At 41.9% G+C, this 25664-nt stretch overlaps 1 protein-coding gene across 6 annotated transcripts in view; it reads right to left on the bottom strand.

Annotated features, from left to right (window-relative positions):
- Nucleotides 1-3059: 3059 nt before the first annotated feature.
- The window catches only part of ZNF143 (zinc finger protein 143), a 56806-nt gene continuing 34201 nt past the window's right edge, over nt 3060-25664 (bottom strand). For all 6 annotated transcript variants that reach the window (XM_032853446.1, XM_032853443.1, XM_032853445.1 and 3 more), the window contains 6 exons: nt 24700-24879; nt 19316-19543; nt 14481-14629; nt 10742-10903; nt 4626-4772; nt 3060-3593 (listed from right to left, as the gene is read on the bottom strand). In XM_032853446.1, coding sequence (XP_032709337.1) covers nt 3510-3593; nt 4626-4772; nt 10742-10903; nt 14481-14629; nt 19316-19543; nt 24700-24879 — 950 coding nt within the window. In that variant the 3' untranslated portion in view covers nt 3060-3509. The remainder of the gene's footprint in view (nt 3594-4625; nt 4773-10741; nt 10904-14480; nt 14630-19315; nt 19544-24699; nt 24880-25664) is intronic.

Genomic DNA, 25664 nt, shown 5'->3' with positions numbered 1-25664 from the left:
TTCGGAACTGAGAAGCACTCAGCACAGGGATGAGCCTCTTGGCTGGGGTCAGCTGCCCACCTCAAGCTCTGTGGTGCCATCACCTTGCCAGCCTCCACAGGGTGCATGCGCCCGACACCGACCTGTCAAAAGCAAGAGGGCACAGTGGCAGGTGCGGAGTGAGGGAGAGAACGGGAGGGCAGGTAGGGGACTGACAGAGAGCCCATGTAGGGTGGACGTGGGGGTTGGCACTGTGTCCTATTGCTCCACGAGACTTCACAGAACACAAACTCCAAGGTAAAACAATTAAGAATTCCAAGATTTGCAACCACAGTGCATTAAATCCCAAGGGCAAAGTCTTGTTCAACTGTACTGGTCACACATCCATGAGCCAGCCACATTCTCAGGGCCAAAGAGAGAGGGGATTTGGCTGGAGTCTTCCTTGTAAGATCTCCTCATCCTCTTTTTTTTTTTTTTTTTTTTTTTTTAAGATTTCATGTATTTGACAGAGAGAGAGAGATCACAAGTAGGCAGAGAGCAGCAGGCAGAGAGAGAGGGGGAAGCAGGCTCCCTACTGAGCAGAGAGCCCAACATGGGGCTCGATCCCAGGACCCTGAGATCATGACCTGAGCCAAAGGCAAAGGCTTAACCCACTGAGCCACCAAAGTGCCCCAGATCTCCTCCTCCTTAAGGAAACCTAAGGGTAGAGTGCTTACAGCAGAGGGGGCTGGGCTCCCTTTTCTCGCTCACCAGCAGACCTCAGCTGTGCCCTGTCCTTTTCACCCTCTCACTCCCTGCTCACTGTTGGGATATGCCAATTGTTGACTGGTCTACAGTCTTACCTGAGCTAGGAAATACTGGACCATAAGTCCCTGAATCCAGTCCATTTCAGCTCTGAGTGCGGGGTTTCCCAAGTTACTTCCGTAGTCCCAGAGCTGCCATGCTTGATGGGTAGCATGGGAGACCCTCCAAAGCTGGTTTGCCCCAGCCAGCCTGGGGGCATAGGGTGGGGTGGGGGTGGGGGCACAGGGCTCCCCTGGCCGTCTGGGCAGCTGCAGCGCTTGAAGCGTTGAGGAAGCCAAGCCTTTCTCTCACTCTATTCCCTGAATTCTTACAACTGCAGACCGTAGGCAGTATCCTTTCTTTTTGTAGTGGCCTCCAGTTGTGTCTGCGAGAGTGGGGGTTTTTCTTGGATGAAGTTTTGCCTTGAGGCCTGTCCAGCTCACGTTGCTGAGTTATGCTCCAAGCAGCTCCATCGGTAAAGTACTCTTGTTTCATCAAGTGTCTTTGGGGAATTTTCAACTTCGGAGGCCTCCTCTCTGCATCCTACACTGGGAAGAAACCGCACACCGGCTTTACTAGCAACTCTCTGCACATCAGCTGGAGTCTTCCCTTGGGGGAAATGTGCCCCTTCCTTAGGCGCCCGAGGTCCTGTTCCCAGGCAGGCAGCCAGGCAGCCAGGCAGGGGACACACCGGCAGCCTCCCTCTGCCCTCTTCTCTGGTGCCGGTAGGAAGGCATTTTCTTTCAAGCTGAGGGATAATCGGGCCTGCCAGTGCAGTCCAGCTCTGCCCTGTCCAGTCCAGCTAGCAAAGGAGCTAGGGTGAGGGAGAAAGCCTGGGATCTGAGCAAAGGCCGCTGTCAGGGGGGCAGGGAGGCTGCGAGCCTGGGTTTGGTTCTGGGCAGCACAGCGGAGGAGCTCCCGGTCAGTGGCCATGACCCTGGGACTTTGCAGTTCCTCTTCTTCCTCTGTTTTCCCACGTCAGCCCCTATCTGAGCCTCAGCAGGCCTCAGCTGGCAGTTCTAAGACTGTGTGTGCCAGTCTAAGACCGAAGACTGGATCTGTGTCTGACTAAGACCTTTTCTAATGTTAACTATCTGTGAGGAGCTTTGAAGGGAAAGCAACCAGTCCCCCGCCCAACCCCCACTTCAGATGACTGAGTCATGACCCTTTTTAACAAGACTTCAAAGAAACCTCATCAAAGATAACATTTATATTGAAGAAAACAGTACAACAGTTTTCCTTTTTTTTACTGTAAAGCTTGGAATGAAACACGAGAACCCCATTTCAGCTTTCTGGCAAACAAAGCACAGTGAAGGAGTGGTTATTGCAAGACAAACCTTCCCTCCCTCACCCCGCCTTTTTTTGGACCTTGGTGGCCCCTAAGCTGAATCTCTGACATCAGACCTGGTTTTTCAAGTGCTCAGGTCATTAGGCAATCAGAAAACACCAGAGCTCATCTTGATCATCTCTGCCACAAATTCTAATCTGAGAAGGCACAGTTTCGGTGTGGTGAAGGCTCGTGGGATGAGGGGTCACAAAGTCTGGGTTTTGCCCTGTCTTTGCCCTCCTTCTGCACAGCCAGAGGCCCCAGAAGACATTTAGCTTCTTTGGAAACTGTTTCCCTTTGTACAAAGGGGGGATAATAAATCCTTTGTATCTCACAAAATTGCTTTAAGTACATTAAAATGTATGAAAAAATACTTATTCTGTGCTTGATCAACAATATACTCCCGATATACGTGTGTTGGGTTATAATCGATGCCATTGGTGATGTTTTCTGCAACACTTTCCCCCACCCCCATACCAGTTTAATAAAACAAAGGTAAAGGTAACAATTTAAAAATCGCTGTATTCAAAATTAATAATAAACTTTAGGGTAAATAAGCTTTAAAACAAAAGTACATAAGCAAAAATAAATAATTTACACCGACCCACTAACCTAATTTTCAGAGTAAAGCCATTTTCAATTACAGCACTGTTATCCCGGGCTCCAGCCTGTGGTCAAACTTTGATAGTTCATTATTTTTAAAAAACAGTAACAAAAAATTGAACGCTAAGTAAAATCTTTAACAAAACCAAAGCACTGGATTTAACTTTTTAATTTTAAATAACCAAACTTTGTCATTTCATACATAATCCAATGTAATGGATCCAATTCAATATAATTAGCATTTCAGCTTGAAGAGGTGGTATTTTAACAGGGATGGAAAACTGTAATGAATAGTCTTCAAACGGTGAGGTACAAATAAAAACATACAAGTATACAGTAGAACAAAAACTGCAGACACTCTATTAACTTGGGGAAATATCCGAAGGCTTTACATCCTTTATTATCCATGATGGCTTTTGGAATTGATTGTTTGAAGTATAGACCCTTTGATGTTTTAGATACAGCCTTTATTTTATTTTTTCACAGTAAGTTAAAAATCCATCATAAGACTCCAAAGACTCCACTGATCTTGCACGTAGACTCTAGGAGTTTGCAAAGTGATAAAAGAGTAACGTGAAAATTTACCGTATTGCCCTAATTTCATACATCCTTGTACACAATGAATCAGTTTGGGAATCTATTCCAAGAGTTATATACACAAAAGCATCAAGAATAAAATGTTCTCCACTCTTGCATAAAAATGTGTACAGTATGTTAGGAATGGAAAAACTCTAATTTTCCTGGGCCCGGGCTCTCAGATGTCTGCTGCCTGAAGATGAAAGGCTCCTCCAGATGTAGTGCTCCACTGTTTCGAGGACTAATCATCCAACCCTGGCGTTTCTCCTTGTTGGATCCTAGATGCTATTCTGATGGCTTCTTCCAGAGATGGCTGTTCTCCAAGCTGGAACAGGAACAAACCCATGGGCATAGTTAAGATAATACCAAAGAAATAGTATATGCCAGAAGTTTAAAAAAAAAAAAAATCAAGACTTTTATTTATTTCACAGAGAGAGAAAGAGACAGTACAAGAAGGGGGAGCTGCAGGCAGAGGGAGAGGGAGAAGCAGGATCCCGCTGAGCAGAGGGATCACGGACCCTGGGATCATGACCTGGGCTGAAGGCAGACGCTTAATCGACTGAGACACCCAGGTGCCCCCAGAAGTAAAGTTTCTTTCTGTAATTCTGACAGCTGGACTTAAGACACTACTGCTGAGCCAATCATTAAGAGCTTTAAAAAAAAAATCCTTGCAGGAGAATGATGTAGCTTCTTTCTGTAGGATTTTGATAAACCTTCACTCGTACAACAGAAAAAAGATGCTCACCTTTTCCAATGGGTCACTGAGAACACCCTGTGCCTTTGGCTTCCGTTCCCATAAATTAAATTAAAACCAATGGTCAGCATTTTCCTGAATGTGTTCTCTTTTCCAAGTAAATACATGAGAAACAACTCTTCCCCAGGAAAGGTAATCTGCGCCTAGCATTCTAGACTCTCGGCTTCAATCCAGTGACTTCCCCAAGAAGAGTTTTTTTCTGTCTTCTGATTTTCCCCCAATGTAAAATACAGCTATGCAGGGACTCTCAGGGGATTAACCTAGGGTCTCTGTTTACACGAGGTTCATTTGCAAGGAGGAGCTGTTAAGTGCTTTATAGAATCCGCCTAATGAGATTTATTTGGAAAGTAAAGATGGCTGGGTGGGGGCATGCTGGGATATTTACCAGAAGCTTTTCTTTTTTCTTGTTATAAACCCCCTAAAACACGCAGAGATACTAGAGAACAAAGTGCCGGTCTCTTCGAGTGCACCGCAAACAGCAGTTCTCTTCAAGGAGCTAAGTGCCATACATTATTCTGTGTCCTACCTCCTGTGAAGGTTATGAATAAAGGGCAGTGTATGAGGCCAAGAGCTATGAAGGAGTCCGGCTGTCACCATACTCACCTGAACTGCAATCTGGGTGCCGTTGGATGTGGCCACTAAGGTCAGAGGCCTGGTTTCTGTGGTGACTAAGTGATGGCTGTGCTGTTGGTGCCCCATTTCTGATGAGGCAGTATGGAACGCTGCCAAGTCCTGAGCCACAATTGCAACCTTTATCAAAAAGGACACAGAAGGAAAGCTATGATTAAGTACATTAAACTCCGCTTAATGCAAGGGACTGTCTTTGGATCTGAAAGGAAAAACTCCCTTCTGATCACAGACTTGTAGAAGCCTAAAGCTGGAAAGGAACTTACAAATTGTCTATTCTAATCTTTTTTTTTTTTTTTTAAAGATTTGTTTATTTTATATAGAGATAGCAGAGCAGGGGTAGAGGGAAAGAGAGAATCCCCAGTAGACTCCCTCCCTGCTGAGCAAGCAGCCCCACACAGGGCTCAATCCGGGGATCGAGCCCCGCCCGCATAGGGCTCTCTCTACTCAGCGGGGAGCCTGCTTCCCCACCCCCCCTCCCCACCTCTCTGCCTACTTGTGATCTCTGTCAAGTAAATAAATAAAATCTTTAAAAAAAAAAAAGATCTGTATGTTTCATTGTGTGTAAATTTTACCTCAGTTAAGAAAAAACAGATTGTAGGCTGATATGAAAAACCTCGTTAGTGGTCAGACAAATGACAATAGAAACAGAATTCAACTTTCGCTTGTGAATTATGCAAATTAAAAAAAAATCCTCAATACTAGCAAGAAGAGTACAGAAGAACCAGGAAGCTTTTAGACCCATAACATAATTGTTAAAACTTTTTGGAAAACAATTTGGCAGTATGTAGCAAACAGCTTAAAATACTTTATACCATTAATTCAATAATTCCATGTCTAGAATTTATTCCTATGAATATAACCAAAGTCTTATACAACAATTTATGTATATAGCATGAGTTAATTAGGTCCATTTGATGGATTACTTTACAAATGATAAAAATCCTTTTAAAAGACCATTTAATTGGTATGAGAAAGTGCTCAGAATACAGTGTTAGATGGACGACAAGCACAAAATTATAATCCTAACTCTGTACACACACACACACACACACACACAAAGTAAGTAGTTAAGTAGTTCTAAATGTTGAGACTAGTTATTTTAACATCAAAAGAATATAGTAGATTTTTAAAAAATATGTTATTTTTAAGTAATCTCTAAACCCACTGTGGGGCTTGAACTCATAACCTTGAGATCAAGAGTCATATGATCCACTGACTGAACCTGCCAGGCACCCCGATTACAGCAGATTTTTAGTTTGAGTCTCTATTTTTAATTACTTTGGATATATTGCTACAAGTGGAATTATAGGATCACATGTAATTCTATGTCCATTAAGTAGGCTCTATGCCCAATAGAGAGCTTGAACTCATGACCCAAGATCAAGAGTCACACACTACCAACTGAGCCAGCCAGGCACCCCATTATGTTCAACTTTTTTTTTTAAAGATTTTATTTATTTTTTAGATTTTATTTATTTGACAGACAGATATCATAAGTAGGCAGAGAGGCAGGTGGGGGGGAAGCAAGCTCCCCGCTGAGCAGAGAGCCCGATGCGGGGCTCGATTCCCGGACTCCAGGACCATGACCCAAGCCGAAGGCAGAGGCCCCAACCCACTGAGCCACCCAGATGCCCCTATTTATTTATTTTAGATTAAGAGAGAGAGAAAGTGTGAACAGGGTAGAGGGAGAGAGAGAATTCCAAGCAGACTCCATGCTCAGCACAGAGCCTGACGCGGGGCTCGATCTCACAACCCTGAGATCACAACCTGAGCTGAAACCAAGAGTCAGACACTTAACCGACTGAGCCATTCAGGAACCCGGAACTGCTAAACTGTTTTCCATAGTATTGCACCATTTTACATTCCCATGAGCAATGTACCAGCGTTCCAATTTTTGAGTTGGATCCTCAGCAACACTTGTTACTGACTTTTGAATAATAGCCCAACCTAATGGGAGAAAAGTGGTATGTCAGTGTGGTTTTGATTTGCATTTCCCTGATGACTAATGATGTGGAACATCTTTTCATGAGTTAATTGGCCATCTCTAAAACTTTTTTTTTTTTTTTAAGATTTTATTTATCTATTTGACAGACAGAGATCACAAGCAGGCAGAGGCAGGCAGAGAGAGAAAGGAAAGCAGGCTCCCCGCCGAGCAGAGAGCCCAATGCGGGGCTCGATCCCAGGACCCTGGGATCACGACCCGAGCCGAACGCAGAGGCTTTAACCCACTGAGCCACCCAGGCGCCCCAACCCATCTCTAAATCTTAATGGAGAAATGTCTGTTCAAGTCATTTGTTCTGGCTTAAAATTGGGTGGCTTAGTTTTTTGAGTTTTTTGTTGTTGAGTTATAAAAAGTCTTTATTCTAAATATTCATCCCTTATCACATATGTAATTTGCAAATACCTTCCTCTCATTATGTAGATTGTCTTTTCACTCTCCTGGTCCTGGCCTCTGATGCACAAACTCTTTAATTTTTTATTTTATTATATATATATATTTTTTTCTTTTTCAAATTTTTCTTTAAATTCTAATTAGTGAGTGAAGTTTTTCATTTTGAGCAAGTTTGATTATCTATTTCTTTCATTGCCTCTGCTTTTGGTATCATGCATAAGAAATAATTCTCTAATCCAGGTCATGAAGAGTCTCATCTATATTTTCTTCTAAGCATTATGTAGTTTTAGCTCTTAAATTTAGGTCTTTAAAATATTTTGAGTTATTTTTCATATATGCTATAAGGTAAGAGTTGAACTTCACTCCTTCTTATGTGGATATAATTTTCCCAGCACCATTTGTTTAAATGACCATCCTTTCCCAATGAATGGTCAAATTTTAATTGTTGAAATTTAACTGACTGTATGTGAGAGTTTCCTGACTTTCTATTCTATTACACTGGGAATATTTATTACTTTCGTAATCTCAAACTAAAACAGATTGAGAGCATGGACTCTTCTCTCTCTACCTGCTAACTAGGCTTCCAGAGGCATCTACAAAACTGAGTTGAAGAATGGATGACAAGCACAAAATTATAATCCTAACTCTATACACACACACAATAAAAAAAAAAAAAAAAGAAAAGAAAAGCCAGTGAAGGACCATTTGCTTTCTTCTTGTGCATGTGAAGAACCAGGCAATTTAAGCGTTATAGATAATTCACAGGTAGTGTCTGGACACCCCAAGTAGATAGCCGACGTTTGCCCAATGGCCTACAGTTGCAGCAGCAGAAGCAGTGGGGGCATCTGGTCCTCCAATGAAACCCCCACTCCTGTTGTAACATTCCTGGTTGCTGGAAGCTGCCTGGCTTCATTCCAGCCCTCAAAGCTGCCTTTCCTGAAAATTTTCCTACTCCCCAGGCTACAGATAAACTACAAAAGACTCTTTGCTTTAGGGTCACTACCCTTCCAGACCTGCAACTCTAACTGGCATAAGGTGTATGTACCTACGCTGTACCGTGCAGCCATCCAGGGATCCTACACTCATGGAAATGACCGGGACCACTCCGTAAGACAGCCTGAAAGCTAGTGGCTGGGTTTTGCTTTTGTTTCTGTGTTTGCAGAGACTATAATTGACAAACAATAAAAATGCACAAATCTTTAGGTGTTCTGTTGAGTTCTGGCTGTTAGATACATCTGTAGAACCACCACCTAAAACAAAAGAGATGACAGTTCCTTCATATTCCATCCCATCGTTTCCTTCCCCCAGGGCAAGCAGCATTTTCTGATTTCCATCACCATGGATTTGTTTTGTCTGTTCTTGGATTCCATGTAAATGAAATCATACAATACGTATTCTAGTGGAACTGCTGGGTGGTGGGGTGTAAGAAACCACCAAACAGTTCTTCAAAGCGGTTATATCATTTTACACTCCCACTAGCATGTATGAATGTTCTAGTTGCTTCGCATCTTTACCATTTTCTTAGTCTTTTCACAGTTTTAGTAATCTTCCTGTGTCTGAAATGGTGGTATCTCATTGTGATTTTAATTTGCATTTCTTTGATAACTACAGATTTGAACACTTTTTTGTTACTGGCCATTCTTTTTTTTTTTTTTTAAGATTTTTATTTATTTATTTGACAGACAGAGATCAAAAGGAGGCAGAGAGGCAGGCTCCCCGCTGAGCAGAGAGCCCGATGCAGGGCTCGGTCCCAGGACCCTGGGATCACGACCTGAGCTGAAGGCAGAGGCTTTAACCCACTGAGCCACCGAGGTGCCCTTGTTACTGGCCATTCTTATGTGTTCTTTTATGAGAGGTCTGTTCAAATGAATAGTCAAATGATTTGCTCATTTAAAAAAAAATTATAAGGGTGCCTGGGTGGCTCAGATGGTTAAGCGTCTGCCTTGGGCTCAGGTCATGATCCCAGGGTTCTGGGGTCAAGCACTGAGGCAGGCTCTCTGCTCTGCGGGGAATCTGCCTTCCCTTTCCCTCTGCCTGCTGTTCCCCCTGCTGGTATTCTCTCTCTGTCAGATAAATAAATAAAATCTTTAAATAAAATAAAATAAAATAAAATAAAATATTGTATTTATTTTGCTCACTTTTATTGGGCTATTCATCTTTTTATTGTTGATATGTAGAAGTTTGTTATATATTCTCAATATAAATCCAGTGTCAGATATATAGTGTGAATATATTTTTCCCAATCTGAAATTTTTCTCAATCTCATTCTTAATGAGGTCTTTTGATGAACAGAATTAATTCTGATGAAGTCCAATTTATCTTTTTTTTAAATTGGTAGTGCATTTTTTATCCTAAGAAATCTTTATCCTAGGGTTACAAAAATATTCACTTTTCTTCCAGAAGCTTTATGATTCTGAGTTTTGTATTTCAAGATGTAAAGACCTTCAACTTTGTTCTTTTTTCTAGGTTGTTTTATTTATCAAAGGTCCTTTCATTTTCATGTAAACTTTAAAATGAGATTATTTAATATCTTCAAAAGAGCATGCTGGAATTTTGATTGTGAGGCTATGGAATTTATAAATGAATTTATGAAGAATGAGAGCTACTAATTTTGACCGACTCTTTCACTGAACACGGTAAGGCAGCTGCAGCAAATCTCAACACTGCTTTCAGCATAGCGTAAGAACAACTGTAAAATGTATTAATAGCCTGTATTTTGAGGGAAATGAAAAATTAAAACTACAAAGAGATACATCGGATTGGCAAAAATGCAAAAATTTGATACCACTGTGTTGACTCTACAGAAGGGAAAGAGGCAGTCTCAAATGCTGCTGGTGGTCATGTGGCTGGGCACTGTCATGTGGAAGGGAAGCTTGGCACTACTTATCACAATTATAAATGCACTCCAGGATTTGCCTAGCAGACTTACACACGTGCCAAATCACACAAGCACGAGGTGATATGTTGTTTGAAACAGCAGAAGTCTTTAACCATTGTGTTCATATAATGAAACATGGTACAGTTTTTAAAAATGAGGAAGTGGTCTGTATAATGAAATAGAAATATTACCTAGATGTAGAATTAAGTTAAACAGAAAAACAAACAAGGTGAAGAACAGTATAGTTAACTACCATAAGAAAGAAAGGAAGGGGAGAAGATAACCGTTATTTGTTCGTATACACTTCATGAATTGCTGGAAGGCTACACAAGAAGCTAGTAAAAGTGGATTATCTCTGCGGCGGCAAGAACTAGGTTGATGGAGGCAGGGCTAGGAGGAAGACTTTCCACTGCATACTTGTGTATACTTTTTGATTTCTGAACTATGTGACTATATTACATATTCAAAATATTAAATAAACTAAATTTTGCAAATCAACTTTTCCTAACTATCTGATGATGATCACTGGAGGGGTTAAGATTAACGAACACCTTAATATACACCCGGGCTTTGTATTAACTACTTTATACGCACTTTCTCATTCAGTCCTTATCTCAGCCTTCTGGTGTGGATGCAACAATCACTCCTCTTTTACAGAGGAAGAAAAACCGAGACTCAGAGCTGTGTGGCTAATGAGCTGTAAAGCTGGGATTCAATCCAAGTCTGTGTGCTTCACAACACCATATCACACTGCATATCTACATAACGGTTATAATATTGACACGTGTACTGACTCACATCCAAAGAAAATAGCATTACCTGCTGTCCTTCTGTGCCCTCGGCTGTAACCATAGCAACAGAGTGTGTTCCTGCTGAGGAGATGACTGCGTCGTGAGCTGGGACTGTAATGGGCGTGCCATCCTGCGTTACCATTGTGATGGTATTGCCAATGGCTTGCATGTCAGCTTGAGATATGTTGACCTGCAATACAATGCATTTTACAAATCAGTCTCTCTCTCTCTTTTTTTTTTTTTTTTACCAGTTTTTAAAATAAGCTCTACACCCAATGTAGGGCTTGGACTCATGACCCTGAGATCAAGAGTTGCACGTTGTACTGACTAAGCCAGCCAGGTGCTCCAAATATTTGGCAATACTTATTGAGGACTAGGCCCGATCCTTGTATAAATCTACTCTGAGGGAGCAAATAATAATAATAAACTCTTTTAGAAAGAGATAATCAGAAAAACTATTTCTTTTCTTTTTTAAAGGTTTTAATTGAGTGTAATCTCTACACTCAATGTGGGGCTTGAACTCACAACCCTGAGATCAAGAGTCACATGTTCTACCGACTGAGCCAGCCAGGTGCCCCAAAACTGACTATTTCTGAAGTACATTTCCTCCTTTCCATCTCTACTGCCCATTTAGACCTTTATTTTCCTCTCGTCTGACCTCCTGCAATAATATAACTTCTTTCTAGGGATCCAATCTAACCTTACCTAAACCATCCTTTACCCTGACACCTTTTTAAGAAAACAAATTTCAGGGCACCTGGGTGTCTCAGTAGTTAAGTGTTTGCTCTTGGCTCAGGTTGTGATCCCAGGATCCTGGGATGGAGCCCAGCATCTGGCTCCCTGCTAAGTGGAAAGCCTGCTTCTCTCTCCCACTCCCCCTCCTTGTGTTTCCTTTCTCACCCTCTTTCTCTGTCAAAGAAATAAATAAAATCTTAAAAAAAAAAAAAAACAAATTTCATTTTGCTCCCTCCTTACATCCCTAGTGACCCCCCCATCACTAGAGTTCAGACTTCTTTTTTTTTTTTTTAAGATTTTATTTATTTATTTGACAGAAATCACAAGTAGGCAGAGAGGCAGGCAGAGAAGAGGAAGGGAAGCAGGCTCCCCGCTGAGCAGAGAGCCTGATTCCGGGCTGGATCCCAGGACCCTGGGATCATGACCTGAGCCAAAGGCAGAGGCTTTAACCCACTGAGCCACCCAGGTGCCCCAGAATTCAGACTTCTTACATGGCATTTGTGACCTTTCGCAATCTGGCCTTTAACAGCTTCTCCAGACTCATCTTCTACTACTTCGAAACCAGCATCTGGCATTCCCAGCCACAACTAACCGTCTGCAGTTCCTGAGTGTCATATTCTGTTTTATCGTCGTGACTTTTCCCATCCCTTCATTCTGCTTGCCAAACTATGGAAATTCTTCAAGATCCTACTAATACATGGCCACTCTCGGGGTACCTGGGTGGCTCCGTTGGTTAAGTGTCTGACTTCAGTTCAAGTTGTGATTTCAGAATTCTGGGATGAGCCCCACTCTGGGCTCCCTGTTCGTCAGGGAGTCTGCTTCTCCCTTTTCCTCTACCCCTCCCCCCACACTCATGCTTGCTCGCTTTCTAATAAATAAATCAACCTTAAAAAAACAAAACAAAACAAATGCCCATTCTCCGTAAGGGCTTCCAACATTCCTTCAGGAAGAATTATTTACTCCTGGGGTGCCTGGGTGGCTCAGTCATTAAGTGTCTGCCTTTGGCTCGGGTCATGATTCCGGGGTCCTGGGATCAAGCCCCGCATCAGGCTCCCTGCTCAGCAGGAAGCCTACTTTTCCCTCTCCCACTCACCCTGCTTGTGTTCCCTCTCTCGCTGTGTCTCTCTGTGTCAAATAAATAAATAAAATCTTAAAAAAAAAAAAAAAAAAGAATTATTTACTTCTTCCTCCAGGATGATGCTGCGCTTTACACATCCCTCAATCATATGACCATCATTATAAGAAGTTATTGGTCATTTAGGAATAGTTCTCTCCTACTAGACTATGATACCCACCCCTACTTTCTGTACTCCCCACATTAAGTCTATCAAAATATCTGGCACTGGGTAGAATTCAGTAACTGTTTACTATTTAATTGACTAAAGGAATGGAAGAAAAATCTAATCCCTGAAGGAAATGGGAAGGCTACATCTGGAGAAAATACCTCACAATAAGGAAAATAGCTGTTCCGGAACACATGAAGGGGGATGAGACTCATTTTATCTGGTCAGAGAGGAGCCAAGATTGATTGACAACAGTAGGTTCCAGTCTGATAAACAACAGAATTATCCAACAATGGAACAGGGTGCCTCTTACGAAAGAAACTGCCTTATCTGTTTGGGGGCTGCTGTAGCGGGAAATTCTCCTGTATCAGGAGGGAGGGAGGTTACCTAGCACGACTTCAAGAGGGTCTCTGTCTGTCTGATCTAATTCAAGAAAGTCTTGGGTTTGATGCTAAATTAAAACTGCATTAGTATATATATTTAATCTTTCATGGCAACGAGCGGACAAAGAATATGGTGAGGAAGTAGTGCTGTGAGGGGGGAAGGAATGAATGGGATGGTAAAAACACCTTGAACTTGCCAATCCTGAACATGTTCTGTCTCCTAATTAACATCAGCATAGTAACAGTTACCAACACGAGGGCAGATTCATCATGGGGTAGGGAGGTAAGCTCTGAGAAAGACAGGGAAAGAGAGAGTTCTCCATGGAGACAGTTACAGGTGGATAAAGAGCCCCATATGCCTATTTATATCAGGTACTAAGACAACCTTAACTGGAGCTTAAAAATGAAATCAGTGGGGTGCTGGCTGGCTCAGTGGGTTAAGCCTCTGCCTTCAGCTCAGGTCATGATCTCAGGGTTCTGGGATCGAGCCCCGCTTCAAGCTCTCCGCCCAGCAGTGAGCCTGCTTCTCCCTCTTTCTCTGCCTGCCTCTCTGCTTACTTGTGATCGCTCTGTGAAATAAATAAATAAAATCTTAAAAAAAAATGAAATCAAGTCTGGATTATTTTAGGTTAGTGGCATCTAGAAACCAGTTGTTTGGAGAGTAACAATTACATTGCTTTACCCCGGGAAATCAAGATACTTGGTCCATTAATTCTGGGAGGTAAGTTAAGGGAAATCCCATTAACTCCAGGTAGGGAGAAAATCACATGCTGGAAATTTTACAGTTTTGCCCATTGCTAACTTCCCATGATTTTTTTTTTTTTTAAGATTTTATTTTTAAGTCATTCCTACACTGAATGTGGGGCTTGAACTCACAACCCCAACATTAAGAGTCACATGCCCCACTGACTGAGCCAGTCAGGCACCCCCTCCCAGGATCTTTTAATGCTGCTTCCCTATCCTCATCTCCTCAGTCAAGGCTCTGCTGGTTTCTCAATCTTACCTCCTGGATTTAATCAGCTACTAAATAATCCTAGCCCTTCTCTGATTTATATTTCTCATGAGCCCTTTACTTTTCAAGCCCTCAATTTCACTGTGGTTCTGACCTTTATCACGTTACCTTTGAACTATACCAGTAACTATACCAATATCACTCCAACAGTACCAATGCTGGAGTCACAGGCATCCTTCCTCTCCTAATGCCCCTGTACGAAGCCTCTCTCAGAGGCCTACTAGAACACCTTTAGGTCTCACACCGCCTAGGAGCTGATATTCAAGGCTTTCCTCAGTTGGGGCTGAACCTGCCTTCCATGTCCATGTTCAAAGAAATATTATTTAACTTGTTTGGCTTTTGGTGGATACTCACATGCTGAGTCCCATCCTGGGATATAAGTGTAACTTGTTGACTCAACCCGGACTGCGTCACCGTGGCTACTTGTGTAGATACAACATCATCCCCTTCCACGCCTGTAACATACGTGATCTGGGACCCTTTAAGAACATCTTCACTTTGACCTATTTAAAACAAATGAATCATTTGTTTGACCAACCAACAAAGCTGTTTAGAAAACAGAGGATATATTTTCTTTTTTAAATCACTTTGAATATTTCTTATTTATCTTTTCCTAAATTTTTGTTTTAATTCCTGTTCATTAACACACAGTGCAATACTGGCTTCAGACGTACAATACAGTGATTCTTCACTTTCATACATCACCTGGTGCTCATCACAATACTCCTTAACCCCCGTCCCCTATTTCACCCACCCCCTCCCTGCCTACCTTCCATCTGGTAACCATCAGTTTGCTTGGCATAGTTAAGAATCTATTTCTTGTTTTGTCTCTCCTTTTTTTCCCCTTGCTCATTTGTTTTGTTTCTTAAATTCCACATGAGTGAAATCACATGGTATTTCTCTTTTTCTGACTTACTCCACTTAGCATAATACTCTTCGCCTCCATCCATGTCGTTGCAAATGGCAGGATTTCATTCCCTTTTATAGCTGAATAACATTCCGTCGTGTGTGTATGTGTGTGTGTGTATACATCTTTATCCATTCATCAACTGACGGACACTTGGGCTGCTTCCATACCTTGGCTATTGTAAATAATGCTGCTATAAACACAGGGTGAATAAGAGCACGAGTGGGAGGGGGCAGAGGGAGAGAGAGGGTAAGAATCTCAAGCAGACTCCACACTGAGCTGGAGCCCGACTCAGAGCTCAGTCTCACAAGCCTGAGATCATGACCTGAGCTGAAACCAAAAGTCAGATACCCAACCAACAGAGCCGCCTGGGTGCACCTTGTGTTTTTGTATTCTTCAGGTAAATACCCAGTAATTCGATTAATGAATCATAGAGTTAATTCTATTTTTAACTTTTTTGACGAACCTCCATACTGTTTTCCACAGTGTCTGCACCAGTTTGCATTCCCACCAGCAGTGTATAAGGGTTCTTTTCTCACCAACACCTGTGTGATTTTAGTCATTCTGACAGGTGTGAGGTGATGTTGCAGTGTAGTTCTGATTAGCATTTCAAAAACAGACAATATTTGGGGCGCCTGGATGGCTCAGTGGTTGAGCGTCTGCCTTAGGCTCGGGCCATGATCTCGGGGTCCTGGGATTGAGCCCCGCGTTGGGCTCTCTGCTCAGCGGGGAGCCTGCTTCTCCCTCTCCCTCTGCCTGCCTCTGCCTGCTTGTGATCTCTCTCTCTGTCAAATAAATAAATAAAATCTTTAAAAAAAAAAAAGACAATATTTTAAACACGACAGAAATACTTGTATAGATTAAAGTGTATATGTGTTATATTCCAAATCATAAAAATGGCTTCCAGCACCTCTTTCCAATTCTTCCACCTCCACTTTTGTAGAGCCAAACAGAATCAAAGCAGACCAAACCAAACCTTTCCAAATCAAATTTAAATGTTCTAATTTCGAGGGCATCTGGGTGGCTCAGTTGGGTAAGCGTCAGACTTCCACTGAAGTCTTGATCAGTCCTGGGATGGAGCCCCACATCAGGCTCCCTGCTCAGCGGGGTGCCTGCTCCTCCCTCTCCCTTTGTTCCACCCCCTGCTCAGGATCTCTCTTTCTCCCTCTCTCAAATAAATAGTCTTAAAAAAAAAAAAAAAGTCCTAATTTTGGGAGACCCCTTTTATTCTTACTTGGAGTCATTCTGTGATACCATGCATGTGTGCCAGGGCATGGGGGGTACAGGACAGGAAGACTGCCTGGGAAACAACCCTTCCAACAGGGCAAGTATGCATGAAGTTCTTGCAGTCACTTAAGAAGCTGTTAAAAATGATAAGACAATCTTCATAAACATTAACCACAAAACCAGAATGTGGTGTCAACAGAAACTTCTATAATACTAAATTACTCACTCTTTAACACAAGTGACTGATGGCAAGTCATCAGTACACAATGACCACATTGTGTAAAGACAAGGTAATGACATATTATCTGGGGTAAGGTTAATCATTAAATGAGGGACAGAACAGGAACCCCCATCCACTTCTTTATTTCATAAAGAACCAGCGAGTAAACAGCAATTTCAACAGTCCATTACTGCTATACTTGGCAACCAGGAAGCCTGCTGATCCTTCTCTTCTATGGCTTTCTACCTCCCACGAAGCCAGAAAAAGGGCAAATATGGGATATTCTTTTCCCTTCAAAGAAGGACTTATGCTAATTTAAGAGTACTTCTCCACGGTAGTGGCTGACGCTTGCACGCATATGGCTCTGATCCTGGGCGTGTAATCTCCACGGCAGTCGTTACTTCACGCCTGTCTGTTCTGTGTCACAGCCATTCAGATATTATTATCTGAATGGGCTACAAAACCTCAAGAATCATATGAGAGGAAAGGAATGCAAACCCATCGGTATTCTTGGAAAAACAATCTTCGTTGATTATTTTTTTAACAAAATGTGCGCCAGTATTTCACGGACTATTTCCAGAATACAAGAAATTCAGACCATCTGCAAGATCAACTTCGAAGGAAGAGACTGAAGAAGCTTAAAAAAAGAATTTTCAGGGCACCTGGCTGGCTCATTGGGTTGAGCGTCTGCCTTTGGCTCAGGTCATGATCTCTGGGTCCTGGGATCAAGCCCCGCATCCGGCTCCTTGCCCAGTGGGAGGCCTGCTTGTCCCTCTCCCTCTGCCCATTCCCCTTACTTGTGCTCTGTCTCTCTGACAAATAAATTAAAAAAAAAAAAAAAATTTTTTTTTTAAAACCTGAGCTTGTCATCATTAAAGCCTGTTTAAACAAACAAACAAAGCCTGCTTTCTAACTGCAAGGACCCAGCAGTTGGGGGGCTACTGGACCGTGTGCACTCACAGCGCTTTGCCAAAAACACAGCACCCAGGACTGAAGGAGCTGTTACTTCGACACATGACAAACGTCTGAAAAGACAAACTAGAACTACAGGGAACCACTGCAGCAGGGAGCAAATGACGTGCTCTTCCCCTCATTCTCCAACCAACTTTTTTCACCTAAAAGTTTTTCAACGCTTCACTCTAAGAACGGGAAAATATGATTTCTTTTCATTTTCAAATCTATCTTGTTTAGGAGGTATGCGGTGACCAGCAGGACAACCTAGGTTTGGTTTTGTTTTTTAAGAAAACCTTTACTTACTCTACTTCCTCATCTATGAAATTACAGAATGTAATCCTCTAACGTTTTTTCCCAAGAGTTTATTCTTATCGAAATGAATGCTTCTGTCTCCTACAACAGTACTGAATAGCACATGAATCAACGAAGAGTTATTTGGCAATGCTACACCGCTCTAATGCTTAAGACCAACATCGTTAGGGCACCCAAATAGCCTAGCTGCTCCTCCCTTCCTTTCTAGGGCAGAAGCGCCCCACTGGCCAGACAACTTCTTCTTTTTTTTTTTTTTTTTAAAGATTGTATTTATTTATTTGATAGAGAGATAGACAGCACAGGCAGGCAGAACAGTAGGCAGAGGGAGAGGGAGAAACACTCCCCGCCGAGCAGGAAACCAGATACGGGGCTCAATCCCAGGACCCTGGGATCATGACCCGAGCTGAAGGCAGCTGCCCAACTGACTGAGCCACCAGGCACCCCTGGCCAGACTTCTTTTAGTCTCTCCAATTTATTTTGCTCCCTTCATCCTGAGGGCTTTCTGTATGTGCCCTCCCCTCTATTGGAATGTCCTCTTGACTTTGCTCGTTATTTCCCCTTCTTGCCAAATCCCTGCCTCTCCACCAAATTTACCTCCATCCACCCTCTCCCATCTCTCCTAGTAGCTGTCACTTTAACCTATTTAAGAAGTGTGCCTAGCTAACCTGTAATGAACTTTACAAAACCAGGAAGCTCACATGGCCTGTGCAAGTGATTGACTGCAACTCTTTGCCTTCACAATCTATTATACCTAGCGGTCACTTACTAAGCAGCAAAAGAAGTCACTCAAACTCAGCTCGAAGCAAGGCGAGACTGCTCTAGACATCGGGGAGGCAGTGGGTCCTTCCTCTGCTTCCCGGCGTGGCAGACCCCTCCGCTCCTACCACTCAGGCCACTGTCACTTGAAATAAGCTTAATCTGCAGGCTGGCAGGTTCCAGGACTTCTTTAGTGACACTTAAAGCTTTCCTTGCTGAACAGAAGCCACAGTCAAGAGCTAAACCCTCCCTAATATATGCAAGTGGAACCAGGTCTGACAAAAGAAAAACTGCCATTTGAGCTAAGCTGTGTGTCCTAAACCCACTCTATTGTGATCCTTCTGTTTAACAAGAGGGGAACCAAACAGGGAACAAAACAAAACAAAACAGGGGCGCCTGGGTGGCTCAGTGGGTTAAAGCCTCTGCCTTCTGCTCAGGTCGTGATCCCAGGGTCCTGGGATCGAGCCCTGCGTCAGGCTCCCTGCTCAGCAAGGAGCCTGCTTCCTCCTCTCTCTCTGCCTGCCTCTCTGCCTACTTGTGATCTCTGTCTGTCAAATAAATAAATAAAATCTTTAAAACAAAAACAAAAACAAAAACAAATCAAAAGCAAAAACACCTCCCAGACTAGGCTAACTTCCCTGAGATATCCCAGAGCACCAAGTCCATTTCCTTGACAGTACTTACTACAGTTGTAAATTCTATGTCTGTGTGATTATTTGAATAAAACTCTGTGATCTGAGAAAATGCTATGAATCACAAATTATGATAGCTGTTAATTCCCCAACATAGAGCTTTACCGGAAAGTACACTCACCTGGGGGAGGCTCAAAGAAGGCTTCCTGCTCCTCCTCGATAGGCTCAGTGTCATTGTGCGCTGTCCGTTTGTGCATGGCCAGCGTGGAGATCTGCTTGTAGGTCTTCCCACAGTGGTTACAGTTGTATGGTTTGGAATGAGTGTGAACAACATGATGTTTGTATAAACTGGAATATTCTGTAAACCTTTTGTCACACCCAGGGACTGTACAAACATATGGCTTTTCACCTAAGTAAAGAACATACACACAAAAAATCAACTTTGCATATGAAGGCATAATCATTCCATCTCTCCCACGGGGGTTGGGGAGGCAACTAATAGCAAAAATAGATAGTTCTCAGATCTCTTTCTATACCGCCATAAGACAAAACATAAGAAAAGACTCCCTTAACTATGGTTTTTGTCTTGGCTCAAAAGGTAGTCTGAATTCTGAGTCTTATCTCATGCCTGAATACCATTTTTCCCTTAATTTCAAGGGATGAAAAAAGGACGGAGATGTTGCCAAGTTTAATGCTAAGCTTTGATAAAACTCATTGATTGTTAACTACAACTAGACAAGCTAGATATTAATACTATACTAAAAAATAATAAATGCAGTTATTTTTAAAACAAATACATCTTTCCTTAAGGGTTTTATAAGGACAATAAAAAATGATTGCCTAAAAAGTCTGCTAGACATGGTCTAGACACTTAGAAATCTAAAAGGACATACCCATATAATTTCTAAAATGTGCACATGCATGTGTGTATACACGCACACGTCTTATTTCATTCTCATTTGTACCATTCCTTGGGTAATCACATTTTCTTGCATGGTTCTAAACACAGTAGAACCACCCACAAACAGTAAAATCTCAATGTAATCTGTAACATAAGTTTGAGCATAAAGTAATTGGAAACTGCTTCCTTCCTCTGCCCAGTCTATGTTCCCAAAGCCGGGTAGGTTAATGTTCTTATCTTGGTAAATGTCTGTGGGACAGACGTGGTAGGGGCAAGGCCAGGAAGGGAAATGGCAGGCAATTCCAAACAGAAAACCTGCTCCATTGATATTCAGGCTTGAGCAGAAACCGCCCCTAGGTGGCACCAAACCACAGGCAAGACAGAAGTGGATTTAAATTGGGCTTTGGCGCTCCCTACTGGCTATCTGCACAGCCTCAACTGGGTCCTCTAACCAAACCTGAAAGAATGGGTTGCATTTTACATAGCTGAATATTTGCACTCCACTTATAGCATAATGTGGGCATTTACTGTATTATCTACCTGATGATCATTAGCTAATCTTTTCTCCCACTCCAGATCTCCTCTGGGTCAGACCAAAAATTATAGCTATGTACTGCATCTCTCTACTTCACTGCTTCTCAATCACATAAAAGACCAGGTGGGTGGTAATTTCTTTATGTATTTTTACACACACACACACACACACACACACACACAAACACACCTGGAGCTTTTTAAATATATACCGATGCCTGGGCTTCATTCCATAAAATTATGTCAGATTTGTGCAGACAGAATATGGGGAATAAGTCTATTTTTAGAAAAGTGAATCCAATGTACAGTCACATTCAAGAGCAAGACTTTATTTAAATGTTCCAAAGCTCTAAACTTATTGTAGGCATCCCTCTTACTGGAATCTAATTTGCCCATTAAACATGTGGAACAGTAAACTCTTAGGTAATGCATCTATATTCCACTTGCTTTAAATGGGAAAAATAATGTTTTCCCAGCCCATCTAAAAATTCTAGCCAATGTGCGCTTGGGTGGCTCAGTTGTTAAGCATCTGCCTTCGGCTCAGGTCATGATCCCAGGGTCCCTGCTCATCAGGGAGTCTGCTTCTCCCTCTCCCTAGGCCCGTCTCCCCTGTCTTGTGCATTCTCTGAGAAATAAATAAAATCTTTTAAAAATTAAAAAAAAAAAAACCAGCCAATTTCCCCAAATATCATACAAAGGCTCTTAAGCACCTGTGTTATAATCCACCAAGAACATCTACCTAATATGAAGCACTTCAAACACCAGTTATCTAATTATTTAACATTCAGTGAACTCAGTAGTGGGTATATGATGATTTGTAATACATAATGATACAGTACAGAATCAGACAGGAATTCTGTTTTCCTTCTACAATAAAAACATACTATAATCTAAAAATCAAGTATCTTAAAGATATAAAAGAAATACACATTATAGTAGGAAAATATAATTTTTCCTTCTAATCTATGGTTTTCTTTTCCATTTTCTTAGAGAACAGTGTAATAATGGAGGGAACACGATGGCAATAACGCATACTACACAATGTAAGCACAAGACATGACTTACAGAAATATGACTTGTGTGTCCTGTGTTTTCTCAACAGACTCACTTAAAATTTTTTTCTTTCACAGAAAAATGCATCACAAGTAGATTCATTATAGTGGGCTTTCAATTTGGATCATAAATTTTGGGTAAAAATTTTGAAAATCCTTACAGCAAACATACAGATGGTTAGAGTTCAAGTGGGGAGAGAGACCCAGAGACTATAGATTCCAAACTGACAATGTTATTTTCCCTTTCTAACCTCCTCTCCCCCATTTTATGATTCACACAACCCAGATTGATAGGTTCTTCTTTACACCTCGTGACTAACCAAGTCCTGTGCTGATACCTCTTCAATGTCTTTTCATCTGTATCCTTCCCCCATCTCATACTCACTTTGAATATTCTAACAGCTCTCAGTTTACTTGCCATTGGTCTCATTTCCCTTTAACATCTCTCTATAGGGGTGTCTGGGTGGCTCAGTGGGTTAAGCCTCTGCCTTTGGCTCAGGTCGTGATCCTAGGGTCCTGGGATCGAGCCCCACATCAGGCTCTCTGCTCAGCGGTGAGCCTGCTCCCCTCTCTCTCTGCCTCTCTGCCTACCTGTGATCTCTGTCAAATAAATAGATAAAATTTTTTTAAAAAAATCTCTCAATAATATGGACTGAGTGATTTTTTTTCCTAAGAAAAAGCAAATGTTTGGGTGTCTGGTGGCTCAATCTGTTAAGCGTCTGCTTTCGGCTCAGGTCATGATCCCATGGTCCTGGGATTGAGTCCTGCATCAGGCTTCCTGCTCAGGAGGGAGCCTGCTTCTTCTCCTCCTCCTCCCTGTGTGCTCTCTCTCTCAAATATAAATAAAATCTTAAAAAAAAAAAAAAAAGGCAAACCTTCTTTAAATCCTCTTAAGGTTTCCTCTCTGCCCATGGTGATATTCAAATTTGTTAATGTACTCTCTTCAAAGGGAAGGGATTGTTGTGGATCCCTGAAAAGATTTCCAGAGATACTCAGGGATCCGGGGAATTCAGCCAGAGAAACACTGAAACTTCTGTAAAAATGTCTTTTAATTTTAAATTAATGCAAAGTTACTATCTATCTATCTATTTATTTATTTATTTATTTGTCAGAGAGAGTGAGCACAGGCAGACAGAGTGGCAGGCAGAGGCAGAGGGAGAAGCAGGCTCCCCGCTGAGCAAGGAGCCCGATGTGGACTCTATCCCAGGACGCTGGGATCATGACCTGAACCGAAGGCAGCTGCTCAACCAACTGAGCCACCCAGGCATCCCCAAAGTTACTCTTAATACCAGAAATCAAGACAATGTATTAAACAACTTCTTGAAAAACTAATGTACATTCTGCCTTAGCCTCCCTTTTGCCTTTCCCTTTCCAACCACTAAAAACACATTTGCAAAGTACGGCATCAAAATTAAAAACCTTTGTACTGCAAATGGTACCATCAAGAAAGTGAAAAGAAAACCCACAAAATGGGAGAAAATATATGTAAATCATGTATCTGATAAGGGACTTGTATCCAGAATATAATAAAGTATTTTTACAACTCAACAATTAAAAGAACCAAATTTGAAAACCGGGCAAAGGATCTCAGTAGACAGTTCCCCCAAAGACCCGCATATGGTTAATAAGCACAGGAAAAGATGCTCAACATCTTTCGGATACAGGAAAATGCAAATCAAAAGCACAATGAGACAGATACCATTTCACACCTGCTAGGATGGCTACAAGCAAAAAGATAATAATTGTTAGCTGCATTGTGGAGCACTGGAACCCTCACATGTCACTAGAGAGACTGTGAAAAAGCAGTTTGGAAGTTCCTCAAAATGTTAAATACAGAGTTGCCATGTGAACCAGCAATTCCAGGCTAAGTATACATCCAAGAGAAATGAAAATAGAATTCCATGCACAAACTTGTACATGAATGCCCAGAGCAGCATTATTCATAACAGCCAAAGTGAAAGCCACTGGTCAATGGAGAAATAAAATGTGACACATTCATATAATGGAACACTATTCAGTAATTAACAGGAAAGAACTACGGATACATGCTGTGACATGGCTGGGCCTCGAAACCCCATGCTAAGTGAAAGAAGCCGAATGCAAAACCCCCTAGGTTATAGGATTCCATGTGGCTAAAATGTCCAGAATGGGCAAATCCATAAGGACAGAACAAAGACTGCTTACAGCTAGTGGGTGGCGGTGGGAGGAGACTGCTAAGTATGGAGTTTCTTTTAGGTGAAGTGAAAATGCTCTAAAATTGGGTCGTGCTGATGGTACAACCCTGTGACTATGCTAAATAAAAGTGAATTATATACTTTAGTTAATGAATTTATTCATTTTTACTGAAGTAGAGTTGGCACACAATGAATCATATTTTTAAGTAATTATACATTACGTGAATTATATAAAGCTGTTTTTTAAAGAAGAATATAGCCACAGACTGCCCCTCCCCCTTTGCCCCATAAACACCACAAAGGCCAGTTTAAGAAACACCCTCACCATGATAGCACATACACAAGGCCCCTGCCTGCCCCTCCAACCTCACTTCACGCTTGTCTTCTACGTGTGCCCTAGGCCTGCCATATTCTTCAAATAAATCATGCTTTTTGTACCTTTGTGCCTTTAACTGTGACATTTCCCCTGTCAGGAATCATGGTCCCCCTGCCTTTTACCTAGCAAATTTTAGGACTCAGTCTAAAAGTCAATTTCCCCTGGAAAGCCTTCCCTGAATGCTTCTCCCTTCCCACAGAGATGGCTGCTCCCCTCTCTACTCCCAAAACATCTTGTTCAAGGAATGGGAGACACTCTGCACTCCGTAGCAATTGGAGGTCTATCATCTCTCCCCAGTTCAATTGCCCTTGACCATGTCGTATCTGTCTCTGTATCTCTGATGCTTGGCAGGGGAACACACAACAGATGTTCAGTGTCTGTTGAATAAATCAATGTATAAAAGCTAAAGTGAAGGTTTTTTTGAAGTTGCTTAATCCCCCTCCACCATACCAAGTGTTAGGAGGATGGAAGGAATGACTGGAAAATGGTTTATGGAAGAAAGAGACAAAAAAAATTGGAGATAGTTACCTGTGTGTATTCTCACGTGATTTTTATAATTGGTTGCACTGGCAAATGCCCTCCCACATCCTGGTTCTGTGCAGTAATATGGTCTTTCTCCTGTATGTGTCCTAATGTGCACTTTTCTGATATTTGATGTTGTAAAAGACCGACCACAGCCTTCAAAAGGACATTTAAAAGGCCTTTCACCTGAAAACACAAAAAAGAATAAATTACATGGTACAAAAATACATATAAAATTGAAATGTCTTTTTTTTTTTTAAGCTTTTATTTATTTGAGAGAGAGAGAATGAGAGAGAGCGCATAAGCAGGGGTAGGGGTAGAGGGAGAGGGAGAAACAGACCCCACACTGAGCAGAGAGCTTGATGTGGGTCTCGATCCCAGGACTCTGGGATCACGACCTGAGCTGAAGGCAGACGCTTAACCGACTGAGCCACCCAGGCACTCCAAAAATTGAAATGTCTTATCCTTCAATTCTGCCTAGGATTATACTCAAGACTCTAGCCTTCCGGTACGGGGCTTCCCTTTCAGGGTTTTTTCCTTTTTTTCCCTATAAATAGTATCTTCAACTCCAAATTTAAGTTTTTTTTTTTTTTTTTTGAGATTTTATTTATTTATTTGACAGAGAGAAAGATCACAAGTAGGCAGAGAGGCAGGCAGAGAGAGAGGAGGAAGCAGGCTCCCTGCTGAGCAGAGAGACCAATGTGGGGCTCGATCCCAGGACCCTGAGATCATGACCTGAGCTGAAGGCAGAGGCTTAACCCACTGAGCCACCCAGGTGCCCCCAAATTTAAATTTCTATAGGAAATCTGAATATTGTTCAAAACTTGTCACTGATTGCATGACTTTCCAAGATGGAGTCATCCAGATGGGCATATTAAAAAAATGAGCTAAGAAAAGTAGAGAAAAAAATATCATAAAGAAATATAAAAGAAAAATAGAGTCAAGAATAAGAATTATAGGGAAACCTGGGG

Source organism: Lontra canadensis, unplaced genomic scaffold, assembly GCF_010015895.1.
Source record: "Lontra canadensis isolate GAN:19392208 unplaced genomic scaffold, GSC_riverotter_1.0 scaffold7, whole genome shotgun sequence".
Lineage (NCBI taxonomy): Eukaryota > Metazoa > Chordata > Mammalia > Carnivora > Mustelidae > Lontra > Lontra canadensis.
This window is presented reverse-complemented; position numbering and strand designations above follow the sequence as displayed.